The sequence below is a fragment of the Gadus morhua genome, chromosome 18 (assembly GCF_902167405.1).
Source record: "Gadus morhua chromosome 18, gadMor3.0, whole genome shotgun sequence".
Lineage (NCBI taxonomy): Eukaryota > Metazoa > Chordata > Actinopteri > Gadiformes > Gadidae > Gadus > Gadus morhua.
The window spans coordinates 13,880,747-13,899,635 of NC_044065.1; the positions used below are offsets into that span (position 1 = coordinate 13,880,747).

At 45.5% G+C, this 18,889-nt stretch overlaps 2 protein-coding genes and 1 long non-coding RNA gene across 4 annotated transcripts; 1 reads left to right on the forward strand and 2 right to left on the reverse strand.

Annotated features, from left to right (window-relative positions):
• Positions 1–1,396: 1,396 nt before the first annotated feature.
• Positions 1,397–8,072, reverse strand: LOC115531287 (monocarboxylate transporter 7). Of its 2 annotated transcripts, XM_030340450.1 has the most exons (6): positions 7,774–8,072; positions 5,487–5,737; positions 4,959–5,102; positions 4,702–4,830; positions 3,412–4,362; positions 1,397–2,618 (listed from the first exon to the last, which is right to left on the reverse strand). In XM_030340450.1, the coding sequence occupies exons 2-6, from the start codon at positions 5,722–5,724 to the stop codon at positions 2,308–2,310; spliced, it is 1,773 nt and encodes a 590-aa protein (XP_030196310.1). In that variant the 5' UTR covers positions 5,725–5,737; positions 7,774–8,072; the 3' UTR covers positions 1,397–2,307. The 2 variants fall into 2 exon arrangements, with proteins under 2 accessions (XP_030196310.1, XP_030196311.1); XM_030340451.1 differs by lacking the exon at positions 7,774–8,072 and having other exon boundaries at positions 4,959–5,140; positions 5,487–5,649.
• On the forward strand, positions 6,193–16,722 carry arsg (arylsulfatase G). Its single transcript, XM_030340456.1, is given in 11 exon segments — positions 6,193–6,260; positions 8,997–9,251; positions 9,571–9,806; positions 10,506–10,620; positions 11,298–11,456; positions 12,585–12,793; positions 13,111–13,191; positions 13,758–13,866; positions 14,007–14,127; positions 14,474–14,564; positions 15,136–16,722. Coding segments are annotated over 10 exon segments (1,632 nt in total). The 5' UTR covers positions 6,193–6,260; positions 8,997–9,027; the 3' UTR covers positions 15,423–16,722.
• On the reverse strand, positions 9,432–12,600 carry LOC115531291 (uncharacterized). The gene is made up of 2 exons (XR_003973863.1): positions 12,321–12,600; positions 9,432–11,831 (listed from the first exon to the last, which is right to left on the reverse strand). It is a non-coding gene; the product is annotated as an uncharacterized LOC115531291 (long non-coding RNA).
• Positions 16,723–18,889: the final 2,167 nt, after the last annotated feature.

Here is an 18,889-nt window from a genome sequence, read left to right on the forward strand (position 1 = left end):
GGCTAGTTCATTCATTGATATCTTTAAATATCGTGCGAAGAAACAGTCCGAGCAATTGAATCGTACGGTGTTAGACAACATGGGAGAAACTACTTATTTCGTGTGTGTGTGTGTGTGTGTGTGTGTGTGTGTGTGTGTGTGTGTGTGTGTGAACATTTTTCATCATATATTTTTTCCTGATTGGAATACAATCAGGAAGGGCAGATCATCTGGGACCTGGAAGGCTTGATCGCCAGCTCCTCCTAGCTAATTGTCGTGGTGCCCCTGAGCAAGACAACCTATCTACAACTGCAAGATGGACACTGCAGTCGATGTGGGAAAGTTCATATGAACAGGTTATTTGAGGCACCCATAGTAAAGCGCTATGAGTTGCCTAAGATTTAAAAAGTGGATTTAAAGTAGGCCTATGTTAATCAAGAATATGTTTATCATGGTTATTTTAAGTATGGATGGATGTTTTAGTAAGTGCACACTTTTGTTTCTCACTTTGTTTTGTTTGTTTGTCAGACAATAACCGATGTGATTGGCAACTGGCTGTTTGAAATACAGCACTGCCAGTGGAAGGGTTGTGTCATGCAGGTCTCCAGCCTCCTGGAAGAGCTCCTTATCCTCCTACAGAGGATAGGGAGAGATATGCTTAGATGCGATCAATTTGTCAATAAATGCCATAGCAATGTCCAGATGCACAGAGGGGATTTTTGAATGATTGGACTTGGATTTCATTCCCATGACCCTGTCACATGCTTTGATGTCATTTGTCTAAGAAGTCCATCACCACAGGGATAGATGTTGGTTCCTTCAGTCGCAAGAGGGGCTGATTTAGTCAAACTGACCCACAGGGGAAATTACATGGAACCTTCTATGCTTAATGCAAGCATAGCCGATGAGATTGTATCTGCTAAAAGGAAGACAGAAAGATAGAATAGAGGGGCTCCAGAACATTTTGTGTTTTTTATTTGTATTTCCTATATGCCAGAAGGCTCACATTTCACACATAAACCCGTTTGGATTTTGCTTTTTGATTGAGAAATAAGACTATTTTTATCAGGTAATGCTTTCCAGGACAGAAGAAGGGGAAGGACTTTCCCAAAACAAGCTCTACCATTCTACTTAATTGCGCCCTGCTGCGATAGCCCCAACCCAACCAAGCCTCCCAAACTCACAAGATTGGCTCCAAAGTTGCCTGGCCAACCTTCAGACTTGATCAATACAGTTGGTTGTGCAGTTTATAAGGAAGGAGAACTTGCAATTACATGGTCTTGCCTTTGCCCAGACTCTTAGACTGCCATGATCCACTATGCCTGTTCCAACCAACTACATTTATTTAATCGATTTCTACAGAATATAAATTGGGTTACTGAAAGTCATTGATTCGACAAATAAAAATAAGAGAATGTATAAAGAAATACTATTTTATTCATTTGGTTGTGATAAATGACACTACATGTGAAACAATACAAAGGAACTATACATTAAAAACATTTTTAAATAAAATAAGTTTTATTTCAAGGTTCTTAAATACTTTGTAGGGCCTGAATTAAGTGTATTGTACTACTGTAGTTTGCTACATGTCATGCTTATTTGACAAAAAATAATTTTCCCATCCTGTTTTTTAGACGGTTCCTTATACAGCAAGATCCTTCAGTGGTAAGTCATTGATTTTCAGCAAATTGCAAAGAACAGATCAGGTATCTGCCCCAACAGATTTGGTTTCTCTATACCACAACCCAGCCACTTTTGACGACTAAAGACACAATACCTGTCTGGATGATCAAACCATCGGTATCTCCTGGCTTCACTCCAACAATGGTTACATATATAAAATGCTGTTATGCCATTGTTTTAATACGTGGCAGAGTCACACGCTGATTGCTCTTCTGCAGAATTAGTATAAAATGTAATTTTGACAAATTAGATTGGTATTGTGAAGTCATTGCAGTGGTTTAATCACCCACAGTTATTGTCCTTTAAACACTATAGCCATATGTGTTTGTGAAGAATGAATATGTCCCAGTCATATAGTCATCATCCGACTAACAGAAAATATTTTGGCTTGCAGCAGTACTTACCCATGTCCTGATTGTGTAACATTGTGGATTTTTACATCCAACATATAAAAGATAGGCAAATACATCTTTCATAAGGCACATTATCAATGTCATGTATATTTCTGTCTTTTATCCATTGCTGTTGGTCGATTTTTTTAATAAATAAATGGAATGTTTTGTGCTTTTATTGAGTACAGTGAGTTTGAAAATAGAGAGAGATGGAGAGAACCTCGCTTTAAGACTGCGGTTGTTTCTTATCTCAAACACAACCGGCCTCTGTTTTACCATTTCTCTCAGCTCCTTCTCGCTGGTCCTGGACCAAATCAACCACTATCTCTTCATGGCCTCTCAAAGTGGCCCCTCCTTCGTCTGAAGGTTTTGTCCTACGCTCCGTGACGTCCTGACGTTCGGCCGGTTGAGCTTCGCCCTCGGGGTGGTCCGAGCGCTTCATGCAGGGGGACCACCTCTTGGCAGGGCGCACCAGGCCCAGAAAGAGGGCGCCCAGTCCCATGCCGGCGGCACACGAGTAGAACGCAGAGCCGTAGTTCTGTGTCTTATCCACGAAGAAACCTAAGATGGGTCACGTGATTAATAAACAATCTTATTATTTCCTTAAGCAGACGCTTTGATCCAAAGCTGTTTAGGGCGATATACAGGTGGGATAGTTTTAAGCTAACCCATCTGAAAGCTGTTTATCTCTACACTGTCCGCAGCCTACCTGTAGTCTTCCCAATCCACCCTACCTGCTATCGAATAACCTGCATCTGAATACACTGCAATAAGACAATTCTGATAAAACCATCTGCTAATTGTTAAAGGAGTCCCCAGGCGATTATTAACCCCATTATTCTTTCCCTGAGGGTCGCCCCATGTTGAGGGAAACTAAAAACCAGACACAAGTTGGTTCCTTACGAGACAGCCAGTGGCTATCGGCTAGTATAGGCTTTCTGGATATGTCAACGGGGTAATACTGTTTCGCCACACTATTTGAGTTAAACGAGCACGGGGATGTCTCGTAAGGAACCGAGTCGTGTTACATAGGTCTTGGAATGGTTTTCTGAATGTGTTTAGAAGCCCCGAAAGCGGATAAAGGCCTTTCCCCCATAGGTTAGCGTTATAGCTATTCCGTAGCGCCGGCAGCCAGTGCATATCTCTGGCTTGGTCTAATCAATTTTCGTCTGGTTTTTAGCTTCCCTCAACATGGGGTGACCCTCAGGAAACCAACAATGGGGTTAAAAATCAGCAGAATTCTCTTATAATAGTTAAATGTAGTGAAAATATCGTTGTCAGTTTCTTCTGCCATCAGGCGAATTAACACATATGAGATCCGTCCGACCAAATAAGGACATCCCGTCGGCCCTACCTCCCAGCGGCGGGCCGGCCAGCCCGGCGAAGCTCTGGATGAAGACGTAGACCCCGGCCGCCGACGCCATCCTCTGGATGCCCACCACGTCGTCCTCGGCCAACATGGGGATGTGGCTGCACGATATGCAGCCCATGAAGAAGCCGAACCCGGAGCAGCACACGGCCAGGCCGTAGAACTCCCTCACCAGCGCGAAGGCCAGCAGCACCAGCGTCATGCCGACCACGCAGCCCAGCAGCACCATGAGCTTCTGCCTCCTGACCCACGGCCGGGACAGCAACCACCCGGCCGAGAGGCGGCCGACCACCTCGGCCACGGCCATGATGGACAGCATGCAGGAGGCGCGCTCGCGCTCAACGCCGCGACTCACGCTCAGCTCGATGATGTAGAGGGGCGGCGCGAAGAAGCCCAGCGTGGCGAACAGCCCGAAGAGGGAGTAGCAGATGAAGCTGCCCTCGCGCAGGATGGAGAAGTCGAGGAGCTTCGCCTTGGGCCGGGAGGCGACCGCCGGCTCGCCTCCGTCCTCCCGCTTCACCTCGTCGTCCGTCCCTAGTTTCTCCTCCTCGTCGCCGCCGGCTGATCGCCTCGCGTCGCTCTCCCCGACTCCCGTCGCCTTTTTCTCGCACGTGTCCTTCATCATCCGGCCCTCAGGCCCCTCCTCCGACGACACGCCAGAGTCGTCGGAGCTGAGCGAGTCTCCGTGGGTCGGCTTCGTGTCCCCGTCGTGGCGGGCCTTCGTCGTCGTCGTCGTCGTGGTCGCCGCCGTCAGGGAGGGGTTCCACTCTGTGGTGGGAGACTCGTCTCGGCTCAGCGCCACCTTCTCTTCCTGCCGGGTGGGCCGGATCACGATGGGCCGGAGCAGAGCCCCGCACAGGATGACGATGCCCTGCAGCGCTCCGATCACCACCATGGTGTGGCGCCAGCCCATGTGATCCCGCAACGCAGAGAAGGCTGCCAGGAGGGGGAGCAGAGGACATGTGTCCTTAAAGCGGCCCTCTAACTAAGTCAAACACAGGAACTGTTTGATCATTATAAAGCAGAACAATAATAATGATAGAAAGGGGAGATAGACTGCTATGCAGATTGTTCTACAGACAGAAAAGAGATGCCAGAGAAAAACATAAAAAAAAAAAAAAAAAAGACATCAGAATGTCTAAACCAGAAAATTTACTTTTTTTAATGCATTAAAAGAAGGGTTGTGATGACATTCCCAATCGAGTCGTCTACAATGTGGTGCATTGAACCCCACACGTCTCGTCGTCCCCCTCAGGGTCCCCACAGTGCACTCACCGGGGGCCAGGGCGAACATGGCGACAGACTCCCCGGTGGAAGCCAGCGCCGTGACCAGGGAGCGTCGGCGGTCAAAGTACTGGGATAAGATAGTCACCGTGGGCAGGAAGGTCAGACAGTAGCCCAGACCTGCCGGGACAAGGACAAAGACTTACAAGTTTTAAACCCAGGCATAAAACAACCGGTGATAACATGGAAACCGTTTCAGGGAAATGTAGAATGAGGAGAGGAACCTCAACCTTTTTGCCGAGCCGTACCTGCAACCATTCCCATAGTGATGTACATCTGAAAGATGGAGGTGGTGAAGGCAGTGGTGATGGTTCCCAGGGAGATGAGGACCCCTCCCAGCATAACAACCGGCTGGAAGCCGAAGCGGTTGGACAGCACCGACGCGAGAGGGGCTGTGGACGAGTTGAAGGGGGTCGGGTTTGCTTACTACCTACAGCAGAGAGGCCAGAAAGGCTCTGTAACGCATTAGCTTCCTTGGATTGCTCTCATTCATACTTAAAGAGTCTGCCAAATGAATGAATGTTGCCTAAATATAAACAGGAAAACACTCTCAACTATTTCCCCACCAAGAAAATGTATAGTGTGATTGCATTGAATGTCTTGTCTTTGAGTAACAGTTGCCTTTGAGTATGGTTCACTGCGGTGTGTTTCCATCCTTTCATTAGCAGGAGAGATGTTTGTCACTTTCACAAGGTAACCAGCCATACTTTTCTTTCTTAAAGCCACTCTCTGACCAACGGCGTTCACTGATGACCTCTGACATCTTTCACACTAACCCATGAAAGTCATGATGAAGACACAGATGGAGAGGACCCAGGAGACCTTGCTGTTGCTCTCCCCAAACTGCTTCACCAGGTCCTGGAGGAAGATGCCGAAGCTCTTGATGGTGCCGTAGGTGAACATCTCGACCAGGAAGAAGGCCACGGCCACCAGCCAGCCCCAGCCACCGTCTGGGATCTCCTGGTACTCGTTGGGGCGGAAGAGGAGGCATCCTCTGAGCCCATGGACAGCCATGGCAGAGGCTGAGCTAAAGAGAGCATAAAGGTGGATTTCGTTTAGAACAGGGTCGGTGTGTGTGTCACTGAACGTGTCCATTTTTTACCTCATCAGAAAAACGAGGTAAAAAATGGATTAGTAATATTCATGGCTAACTTTAATAGTGCACAACTTCTCAAAAGGTAAATTAGAAACAGGTTTTTAAAGAGGCGGTTTGATCCAGAATGCACCCTTTAAACAGTTTTCCTGAAGGCTATTACCTGCACATGTAATTACAAGAATCTAAAGCTTTTTCAGTTTTGTGTCCCGGTGCAACCTGATTCTAAAAAACATCTTGTCAACCAAACATAACGCTGTAGCACAGTGATTAACCACCGTTTGGAAATTGACGATGGGCGCACCAGAGGGTGGCACTTTTAAATTTGAACTGCTCCTATGTTGCAATACTTACGGTAAAATAATAATTTATTTCACGGTAACATTGATCCCGCCACACTTCCGGAGTTAACGGAGGCAACAACAACTCACTGGAGGACAAGAAGTCAATTTTCAGTGCAAGTCTCTTTACACGTCAGCGTGGCATTTAACACAAAGTATACTAACCAGATGCAGACACGGACATTATAGTTTAGGTACCGGTATTTGCAAAACGATAGCCTAACTAGTTAGATGCTACTGTTTACGTACCCTCATTTCTTTCGCCATAGTAATTGTTTGTTATTACGTTTTTATTATTCTCACTGTCGAATCCCTACCTTGGTTAGTGGCATGATTAAAGTCCATGCCTGCGGATATCAAGACTACAGCGAAACCACTCCTCAGATCCAACCTCTTGTTAGCCATTAGCCAGGCTTTAACATAGTATCAGCGTATGGGATTTTTTTTCTACAAAACATCTTTGCAAATACATTTGTTGCTTAGTTTGCTTTCCTTGATAGTCTTATTTTCTAAATTGACCGTGGGCAGTCTCGGGGCATAATAAATATGATAATGTATTATCATATGTAATAATATTTAATATGATAATATTTAATTTGATCATATTTAAAGTTCAGTCAGATGCAAACATATTACACGTGGATCTTATTTCGAGTAGGAGCTCAAGGAGAGATCATGTTGAAATGTATAGTTATAATACAGAGGCAGACAAAAGAGGAAGGACAGTCACATTCTGGCCCATTTACTTCGGAAATGATTCAGCCCCCTGACCCGATCTCTAGGTCTGAAAACTTTTGGTTTTTCAAAATCTTAAAAGCTTATCAGCACTCAGCAGTCCTCTTGCTATGACCATGGGCATTTCAGAAGAGCCTGGGTGGTATCTCGTCCTAAACGTTGGGAACCACTGCTGGCCGATGGACATTTCGGGAGGCCCCTAAACCCCTTCTGATAGATGACAGGCCTGGCCAATAATCACTGAAGCCAGTAAAGTCTGGTAGTAATTAAGATTATATTTATATAGAACTTCTTCAAACATAAAGTTGACAGAAAGGATGAAAAAAAGACTATCATACAATGATCAAAGAACCAGATCCTATAGTTAGATAAAGGGGAGACTAAAGTACACCAACACTGAACAGATCCTCTGACTAAGCAGACCATTGTTCTGGACCAAATTGTAGGAGGAAATATAGGCGACGTTAGGGCTACCACACCATCTACAAGGGATTTAGAGAGTATTTCCAAATGGGTGGTGACTATAATCTGCCCTGGTATTTTAATAAGAATATCCATTGATATTAAAGAACCTGAAGTTTCAGTGTAAAAGTTAAATACCCTTCACATAAAGTTAACGTCGGCCATACATACTTAATCTATGTTTGGTTTACGGCAGTTCCGTCCGCTTTACATCATAAGGAGACTAAGCATTGTGTGAAGCCTTCGATGTCCGCCATGTGGCTTGACTCCGAGTCTGAATGAATCCACTTTAATAAACCAATTATTACACAAATTACTACTTTTGATTCTGTCATTAAGTGCTACCGACCCGAAGTTTGAGCCACAGACAATTAGAGCCATATGTGACTTGTAAGTTGACAAGTGAACGCGATTATGGTTGACATAGCTCACCGGTTGAGACACAGTTGCCGGGATCGCTCCTCGCCAAGCCGCTGTAAATCCCGCTCTGAGGCGAGTTTAGTAGGCTAGGCTAAGTTGCACGTAATGCCTTCATGGTCCTCGGTCCACACTACCTTCTGCGTCTTGGTATTAGTTGTAGTAGGCGCGACTTGTGAGCGATCGGGTTACTATAGATCCTTGTGCCGGGTTTGAATGAGAGAGAGAGAGAGACATTGACGAGAGAGAGAGAGAGCGAGAGAGAGAGAGAGAGAGAGAGAGAGACAGAGAGAGACAGACAGAAAGACTATTGACTTAGGTGTGTGTGTGTGTGTGTGTGTGTGTGTGTGTGTGTGTGTGTGTGTGTGTGTGTGTGTGTGTGTGTGTGTGTGTGTGTACACTGTGTGCGCGTGGGCGCGCACTTAGCCGAGAGAGAGAGAGAGAGAGAGAGAGAGAGAGAGAGAGAGAGAGAGAGAGAGAGAGAGAGAGAGAGAGAGAGAGAGAGAGAGAGAGAGAGAGAGAGAGAGAGAGAGAGAGAGAGAGAGAGAGAGAGAGAGAGAGAGAGAGAGAGAGAGAGAGAGAGAGAGAGAGAGAGATGGGGGGGGGGGGGGGGGGGAGAGACTTGGACGTAAGAGAGAGAGAGAGATTGAAATTTGTCTTTGGCACAAACCTAACATGGTCAATAACAACTACACGCGACCATAATTGAAAACAGAATTCTGTGCACAGGCTCAGCCATCACCCAATTAAACGGTGCGCGTCCGACAGAGAGAGACTATTGACGTCTTTTTTTGAGGGAGAGTTCTTTCTCTTCAAAATGATTGCATAATTGCACACCGCCTCTACATTGTACAGTGTATCTTTAGTGTATCTGTTTCTAGGATATGTTGGAATTTTTTAAGCACATTTTAGTATTTATATTTTCAGTATTTAATATTCAAATATTTATGCAAATATATTTTGAACATAACGTTTTATACTTTGACCTGCTTTTGCAACGTTAACATTTGTTTTTCATGCATATAAAGCTTTTTTGAATTTAATTGAAAACAATTGAGGGAGACATATTGGCGTGGCCTTTTTTTAGAGAGAGAAAGAGCGAGGTGAGAGAGTGACTATTGACTTGCCTTTTAAATTTGCGTTGTAAATTCGTAGTACTGCCTGAGAAGCACAGAATAAAGATTTGTATTACACAGCATGTTTTTAGCAAGCTAACCTGTCCTAACATATGTTTACAGTAAATGAGGACACTGGCCAAATCGATCCAAAATGATGGTGGGTATAACTCTTCTCCTCACTGGGGTCCTAGTCTCTGGAATACTGCTGCACAAAGCCAACCAAAACACAGCATATGTATCTACACCCTCGGAAAGGCCCAACTTCATCATCATACTGGCTGATGATATAGGCTGGGGTGACCTGGGGGCCAACCAGCCAGGGCAGAGAGCAAACAACACCCCCAATATAGATCTACTGGCTCTCCAAGGCCTCAGGTATGGTATGGTACACTTCCCCCACTCAGCCCTCACATTTGAATACCCTTCATGGAACTCAGTTCAGTTTATATCTCATTTACATGTAATCGTTGAGTGGGCACTTTTTCATCTAAAGCCACTTAGTAAGTGGCCCCAAACAGACAGTTGTAATCGGTATTGCAATACAGCCCAAGAAAACAAAGTGCCATAACTTTATTGTTTTCAACGTATATTCATCAACAGGATAGACGGTAATTGGCTCTCCATGACAATCATCATTATGATGACAATGTGTGAAAAAAAAATCAAACACAGTAAAACAAAATGTCCCCTCCAGGTTGACAGACTTCCATTCGCCGGCGTCCACCTGCTCTCCGTCCCGCGCCGCCATTCTCACCGCTCGCTACGGCGTCCGGAACGGCGTGACACACAACTTCGCCGTCCGATCGGTGGCGGGCCTGCCCCTGTCGGAGGTGGCGTTGCCACGGTTACTGCAGGAGTCCGGCTACTACACGGCCATGATAGGGAAATGGCACCTGGGTCACTGCGGGCCCTACGCTCCGACGAGCCGAGGTCAGTGGAGGACACTGACCACGAAATCGGGAGTCATTCTCTCAATCCCAACTCTAACTCTGTTTCTCAAATGTCGCCCTACGGGCATGTCCGGTTTTTTGTTAGCTTCGGCGGTACCAAAGAGAGAAAACAATGAAATCATTATCAATCCCTGGTGCTTATTGACTGAGTTTTAGACCATTGGCCTCCTTTACTCTGTTTTGCTCTATGCACATGACTTCCATACATGATCATGCAAAGGAACATGAGGGACCTTTCATATCATTAATATGTGTGTCATAGAGTGTGTCGACCAGTGGGTCAACCAAAAACGCAGAGTGTGTATCTACACTCACGAAAAGGCTTCATCATCATACTAGCTGATCATTGCAGGGTGGGGGTTGACCTGGGGGCCAACCAGCTGGGGCAGAGAGCAAACCACACCCCCAATATTGATCTACAGTCTCTCAAAGGCCTGAGGTCATGACTTCCATAAAATAACATGCAGAGGAACATGAGTGACATTTCATATCATTAATATGTGCGTCATAGAGGGGAAGATCAAGATGGAGAACCGCTTCTCCAATAAAAAACTAGTGGCAAAGTAATATTTTTGTCTTGTCGTTGACGCCACAAAGCAGCAGCAGATGGAACGTGTGTAGATCATGTGGTTTGTTCACATTTCTTTGTGTGTGTGTCTTCTGTTTTGGGCGTGCCCAGGGTTCGACTACTACTTAGGAATTCCCTACAGTAACGACATGGGCTGTACGGACGTTCCCGGATCTGACCTGCCTCCCAGCCAACCCTGTTCTGCAGGCCCTCAGGGAGAGCCCAGGTAGGACTTCAGCGGCTTCTTTGCGTCATCATCACACGCACGCACAGCGATGCTGCCCCAGACAAACCTGGACACTCGACGCATTGTCAGAAATGTGATCCAGGGTCACACAAATGGTGTAACTTTGGTTCAATTGGTTAAAATGTGCAAATGCCTTGGTTCCAGTGAAACCAACTGCTCTCACCACCTTCTTTTCTGGTTCTTAATTCTAATTCCCATTCAGAAGTATGGTTACATTTCCCTAAAGTGGATGCGGACCCTCCTCGTTGCCTCAAGTGCAACAAGTCTTTTCATGTAAAAGCCGAAACACAAGCAAAACCCGAAACATTGAGCGAATGTGCATCTCATACAGCTTTCGACAGCCTAGCTCGTAGTTGATCTCTGGTTGCCCCATCAGGTACACTGGCAGCCTATAGCCCATACATGGAGTTAGATTAATAATTGTAATGATTAATTAATGGTTAATGATTAAAAGTAACTATTGGCCAATCGCTAATTGTTAAACTATCTATGGCGTTCCTAAATTCAATCTTAAATGGTGCTGCTGTTATTACAGTGCATTTTAACACTCCTATTTCTTTGGAGTCGTTGACCAGGGCGATAGAGCTGTTATCTGCTTGGACCCCCCGGAATGTCAGACCCGTGTCATTAAGGGACAGCTCGTTCCTCCTCCTAAGCCTCGTGTTTCGAAAATATTGTTGATCACATGAGGCTGTTGACTGCAGAGTGGGCCTGCCGCTGTTGGAGAACTGCACCGTTGTGCAACAGCCTCTGGACCTGTGGACTCTCACCCTGCGCTACAGAGACGCAGCTCTGAGGATCATCCACTCTGCCAGGCAAGGCCAGGACCCAACCGCACACATGACAAACACCGTGTTGGGATGAAGTCCCTCGCTTTCTTCCTCCAAACATCGCAACTGGAAAAAGAAACGATCACATATATAATCTTTTCTTTTTTAAGGTTCTCTTAGTAAGATTTGATAGCTTTAGAGAGAGTGACCTGAAAAGAGCAGAAGATATAACACGTCATTGTTTACATGCAGTACTATATAGAAGCAATATTTGTAATCTTTTTGTAGTTTCTTTGCATTTCACACACCTTTAATTGGTAGGCGGTCAATCTCGTGAATCTTACCTACTACTACTGTGTGGTTGTGAAATATTGGTCTGAATTTGAAGAAAGGGAGACAGCATTGAGCTTGTTGTAGAACCTGTGCACTCACACAAACACGCCCACACACACACACACACACACACACACACACCCACACACACACACACACACACACACACACACACACACACACACACACACACACACACACACACACACACACACACACACACACACATACACACACACACACACCCAGTGAACCTAAACAGTAGTCTACTGCCTGCATTCCATAGCACTGTCGCTGCTAAGGTAACTTCCTATCTCCTTTCAATTGTGCGTAGTGCATAGCACACATTTCTATTGTGACAAAAAAAATGTACACTAAACTTTACAAACTCCTCTGTACGGAAGAGGATTAGGGCCACACCTAAGAAAAAAAGAACAGTTCTGACTTTTTTCTCAGAATTCTGAGATTAAAATCAGAACTATTTTTTTTTTTTTAGGCGTGGCCCTAATCCTCTTCCGTCTTCAAAAAGGTGAGTGAAACTGGAACATGTGTTGTTGTGGTGCAAGTTTCACTCACCTTTAGGTCTTCCATTGACGAAGTGGCTTCTTCTTCTTCCTCCTTCTGCATAAAGCAAAGTGTCCATAAAGGTTGGTCCTTACAGGTACCTGTATTTCTGACTTTAAAGTCAGAATTCCGATTTTTTTTTCTGGGTTTTCACTCAGAATTCTGAGAATAAAGTCAGATTATTATTTATTTTTTTATGAGTGGCCCTAATCCTCTTCCGTACCTCTGCGTGACTGTCAGGATTTGCCCTGTCCCTTTTTTCATTTTTTTTGCCAGGCAACGGAAACAGCCGTATTTGCTCTACGTAGCATTGGCCCACATGCATGTGCCCTTAGCCCCGCCCCCGGCTTCCTTCTCAACCAATGAACTTGATGGGGGGCGGGACGTGTATGCGGCGAGCCTGCAGGAGATGGATGATCTGGTGGGGGCGCTAAAGCGAGCGTCGGATGAAACCAACCGTGATAACACGCTCATCTGGTTCACAGGTGAGGTGAGGTGATGTGAGGTAGGTAGGTAGGTAGGTAGTTAGGTAGGTTGGTAGGTAGGTAGGTAGGTAGGTAGGTAGGTAGGTAGGTAGGTAGGTAGGTAGGTAGGTAGGTAGTTAGGTAGGTTGGTAGGTAGGTAGGTAGGTAGGTAGGTAGGTAGGTAGGTAGGTGTGTGTGTGTCAGTGTGTGTCTGTGTGTGTGTGTGTGTGTGTGTGTGTGTGTGTGTGTGTGTGTGTGTGTGTGTGTGTGTGTGTGTGTGTGTGTGTGTGTGTGTGCAACAAGGCTGTGTAAGAGTCAACGTGTGTTGCTGTGTGCAGGCGATAACGGCCCCTGGGAGAAGAAGTGTCAGTATGCAGGAAGTGTGGGGCCGTACACTGGGACGTGGCAGACCAGCCGAGGTAAGTTTGCCGGTGTCCGGTCAGCACCATCCAAACCTCATCTGACCATGGGAGCTGATTTCTACCCTGTTGCCTACCTGTTGCTAACTATAACGAATACACGAGTCGCTTCGCAGACACTTTTAATCCAAAAACATTTGCAGACAATATCATTCCAGATACATGGCATTAAACTGACCACAGGATCTTAAAATGTTACATCACCATAACATATCACAGAGGGATGCATCCACTACACACTATACCTCTGAGGAATATCTCGTCATTTAAATGACAAAAAAGTATATTCATCCACACCTCAAAGTCAGCTTACACACTTGGGAAGACACAGATGTCTTCTTGGGATCTTGGGATCTTGGGATTTCTGTCGTCAGAAACCCGGAGGGGTTTACCATATCTTCCTCAAGAGTGCCTGTATTAGACAGTAGAGGAAAATCACCGGGAAATCAAAGACCTTTACCACTATCTTAACACCACAATATCCCTCCCCCCTCCATTTGTTGAATTTATCTTCATGAATCACGTTATTGTGACCCTGTATACAGCCTACCTGATGTGATTACCAGGTGGGGGCTCGGCCAAGCAGACCACCTGGGAGGGTGGCCACAGGGTGCCTACGGTGGCCTACTGGCCCAGCAGGATCCCTGCCAACACCAGCAGCCACGCCTTGCTCAGGTAGCGCATTGGGAACCGTAACCTTACTATAACCTCAGCGTAGGAGGCCTGCGTGGGACTGCAGAGGAAACAGGTAGATATGAAGGTATGAGTCATTTATCTGATACGAATCCCTTCCTAATTCCTCATGTCCTACCCAGTGGGATGGACATCTTCCCAACGCTGCTCTCCATGGCCGGGCTGAAGCCCCCGGTGGACAGACGCTATGACGGCATCGACGCCACGGACGTCCTCCTGAATGGTGACCAGACCGGCCGAGAGGTACACGCACACACACGCACACGCAAACACACACGCACACACACGCACACATTCATCACTCTGTGTTTTGAGTTTGGAATTGGAGTATTGTTCTTCTTCGTGGTTATGTAGCAGACACCGATAACCAATGCGTCTTGCAGTAAAAATAGATATAGCATAGAATAGGAGATGCTTAGGGCATCTAGAGGTGAATGTTTGGGATTGAATTTAAAACGAGGTGGGCTGGGAGTGGCACAGCCAACCACTGTAAGGGAGGTAAAAGGTATTCATATTTTAAGCAGATTTAGATAAGAAATTCTGGTCGAGCAGGTTGTGTGACTAACGATCCGCCGCTCGCTCTCTGCAGTTCCTCTTCCATCCTAATAGTGGTGCTTCCGGGCTCTTCGGGGACCTGCAGACCGTTCGAGCCGGGAAACACAAAGCCTTTTACATTACAGGTGGGCTTCACCATCCATCACAACTTTTTCTTTGCCTCGTTTCATTGTGTGGTTCTTATCGTGACCACTGAGTTAGGAAGCTGATAGTTTCACCGACCAGACCTCAGAAAATGATCTAAAGTCTGATGACAAGCTCAAATCTGGTAGAACATTTAACTTTCTTTCACATCATATTTTCATCATGTCGCTTTAGGCGGAATCTGTAAGTGCGTCATTGGCGAGCACAAACTCAGCCAGGAGTGATCAACTGTAAACCAACAGCAATTTTAAATCAATACAGGCCTGTGTACTGGCCACTCTAGAATTTCCCTTATCTAAATCCCCTCCTGAAAGATTGTTTTTTAGTAGGGTTTTTTTAGTAGGGTATCTCTCTATCAAAACAGGAACTAGGCATAACGGCTGGTAACGCAAGGTGGCCTTCCTTCCTGTGCTATCTCCCCCGCTGAGGTTCTGCTTTGAGATAGGACTGCTGGAACCTGAAATTAGGATGCTGAGGATGCGGAAAAACTTGCATGCATTGCTGTCACACAATTCAACTTTTGTGCGTTGGTCGCATTGTCGCCGAGCCCAGGTTCAGCCGAGGCCTGTGGTGGGGGGAGGGGGACACAGCTGCTACATGACCCCCCCCTGATCTTTGACCTGGGCGTCGACCAGGCTGAGGCCACGCCCCTGGACGCCGGCGCCCCGGAATACCAGGAAGTGCTGGGCAAAGTCACCAAAGCCAGGGAGGAGCTACTGTGGGACATCGCCACCGACCAATCGGTTTCCACGGCTGACTACACCCAGGACCAATCAGCGGCGCCATGCTGCGACCCGCAGCGCGCGTCCTGCCGCTGCCCTGGGCCGGCTGGAGGCTAGGGAAACATGCACATGGGCGCACACACACGCATATACACATGTGAACGCACACACACACACACACACACACACACACACACACACACACACACACACTCACACACACACACACACACACACACACACACACACACACACACACACACACACACACACACACACACACACACACACACAAAAAACATACATTCAATGATTTATCATTCATAAATTAAAGAATTCATTCATATATTCATTCACAGAAACACACACAAACATATAAACATGTGCACGCACACACAAACACATTCATTCATTCCTTCATCATTCATAAATTAATGAATATATATTCATTCATATGTTCAATCACATATACACCCACACAAATATACGTTCATATATACAGGTTGGCTTCACTTTGCATCAGAATTTTATTGTAGTTTTCATTTCTTTATCACTCCGCCTCAGTTAGATCGTGATAGTCTCATACACCAGAGTTCAAGCTCAATCTCACGCTCTCTATCGCTCTCTCTCCCTCCCCTCACTGACGTGTACACACACACACACACACACACACACACACACGGACAACACAAGGTCCAAAAACAAAGCGTGTTTATCTTATCTGGGCACACAGGGTCACATAAAAACCGATCACACAAGTGCACTAATGCGTCTCGCTGCAGGCTAGGACCAGCCAAGCCTAGATACATGTAGACTAAGACACACACGCACGCACGCACACACACAGTATGCCCATGTTTGATTTATTTGTATTAAGTATTTCATGGAACAAATATATTTTATAACAGTTCAGTTTTCAACCCCCCCCCCCCCCTGCAAACAACCAACAGAGACCAGAGTGGAAGGCCAATTTCCCGCTTGTAGAGCAAACATTGGTACCTAGTAGGGGGGGAACAACAGTTCACATCTGTCCAAGTCAATAGTTGAAGCCCACAAAACAATCTGCATTACTCCTTGTACTTGTGATTTTGCTTTTGTTGTTCAATTCGATGAATTGATGATTTTCTCTTCTATGTGTTTTCTCTTTTGTTGTTCAATTCAAGGATTCAAGGATTTCTCCTTGTATGGGTTTTTTATTTTTTTCAATCACTTCATAAGCTAAATCATAATGTGTTGTGGCAATGAATTTGTCAGAATGAATAGCTTTTTAGGTCAAGTTTGGAGCCACAGTAGCCTGCCTGTCAGCAGAATGTGGTAGTAATATCAGTTAGGTATATGATTTCAAAAGTATTTTTTTGGTTTATCCATTAATTGGCTATTTATTGGTTAGTTAATAAATCAACTCATCAACACTTAACGTTGGTATTACTACATTAAACGCCTCATTTCGTCTGCAACATTTGTCTTTTTGCACATTAGCCACATTGTACCTGTCGTGACATATTTGATTTTTTTGGCTTTCGCAAAAACAGCTTACAGAGGTTTACACAAGTCAGCCTTCGTTATTCAGCTTGATAGAGCAAAAATGTCATTACTTTAGAAGCATTCCTCACTGTCATCCTTGCTTTTTTATGTGACAACTTACATCCTCTATCATAACCCCGGAGCTTTTCACATAATACATATCTGATTTCACAAATGTGAGGGCTTTTGTATTGCTTGGGAACTCAACCTGTCAAACTTTTTTCAGAATGATGAGCATAACGTCATAAAGCCATTGCACCCATCCTATATGTGAACTTTGTACATGTGTTAAAAAGGAAATTGTGCGGTGGTGGTGGTGGGGGGGAATTACTCCTCTTGTTAAAATAATAATTTTAAATAATGTTTGTGAGACCCATATATATATATATATATATATATATATATATATATATATATATATATATATATATATATATAGATGATAGATAGATGAGAGAGAGAGAGAGAGAGAGAGAGAGAGAGAGAGAGAGAGAGAGAGAGAGAGAGAGAGAGATAGATAGATAGATATAGACGAAAGGGGACTGCTTAATGCATTTAGTTGACAAAAATAGACCCCTCTTTCCTTTTACAGACACAGAGGGGTGCCCATTTCAATTTTAACTCAACATCGCTCTCCAGTGTGAGCTTCATGGGATTGCATCAGCACCTGGTTAGAATGATTGTATTCCGCTTGTTTTCGTTTTGATCAATAAAAGGATAACGGTGAAGAAGAAGTATTTCACTCGAGGGGAATGTTTATTGAGGACTTTTTGACGTTATCTTTACTTATGGGTACGGGTAAAAAACACAGCAAGTTGAACTAACCATGGGCTTGAATATAAGCAGGAAACCCATAATTTACATCATGAGCGACACCTGTGTTTGTCCTACGATGAAGCCTCTGTGAAAAGTGTTTATTGTGGGCTGGATAATATGTGTAATGTGGTTTGTGTGTTTGTTCCCCAGTGGTGTTGGGACATTAAATGAAGAATTTATAAAAGTATCCTCGAAATCGGTTTGACAGTTTGATCTAGCCTTTTTTGGTCGTCCTTTTTTCACTTAAGGGCTTTTAGATTAAAAATAAGTAATACATGTATAAAAAACGTGGCTTTATTTCTGTCACTTTGATTTCACTTTGATTTTATGCATTTGACTCTCATCTGGTAAAATTACAAATCTGGGTTAAACCAATTATGATATCCTTCTCTCCTCCCTCAACTCTACGGTCGCTCTGCCACAGACGGCGAAGGCCCTGGGTCTGTTGGGGTCGGCTGGGAAGGCCTCTGGAGGACCTGGCTCTGGCGGGGGGCCGGGCAGGCCTCTGGAGGACCTGGGTCTGGTGGGGGGTCCGGGTGGCCTCTGGAGGACCTGGCACTGGTGGGGGGCCGGGCAGGCCTCTGGAGGCCCTTCCTGTCCTTCTCCAGGCGCTCAAGAGTGCGGCTCAGGTCCTGCACGGCGCGGGTCTGGGCCGCCATCTCCGAACGAGGTTCTATGTTACAGGAGTCTCTAAAGTTAGGCTCAATTCATACATAACTAGCCCAGGGGAACCTTTCTTTACTTTTGGCATCCAGGTAGGACATTTGGGGAAAAGACTGAAAAGACTGAAATAATAAAAAAATATTGCATTCCACCACATCCACCTTGAAATATTAAAGACGTATCAATGTGCGGTCACATGGCATGACTTAAATCTCTTGGGGTGAGGTACAAATATCTGCTTAACTTTTACATCACAAGACATTTTCCTCCTTGACAGGGAGGGATCACAGAGCTGAGACCCCGGCTTAAACCTTCTAGGGGAGGCTCCTCCTGGCTCTCTTCATCTTCAAAGTAATCAGTACGGTCGGGGGGGTCTGCACGGACTGAAGGGCAGGGGAGGCCGTTGATAAGGCTCAGACGTGTTCATGGGGAGAACTGGGATTTCAGTGTGAATTCAGGGCAGGCCTATTTTGTACCCTGAGAGATTCTTTCAGTGGCATGCCTCTGAAGCTCCTCAGATCTCTCCCCCGGTAACCTCCGGTCTCCATGGAGGCGCCCACCATCGCTTACTTTAGAGGCAC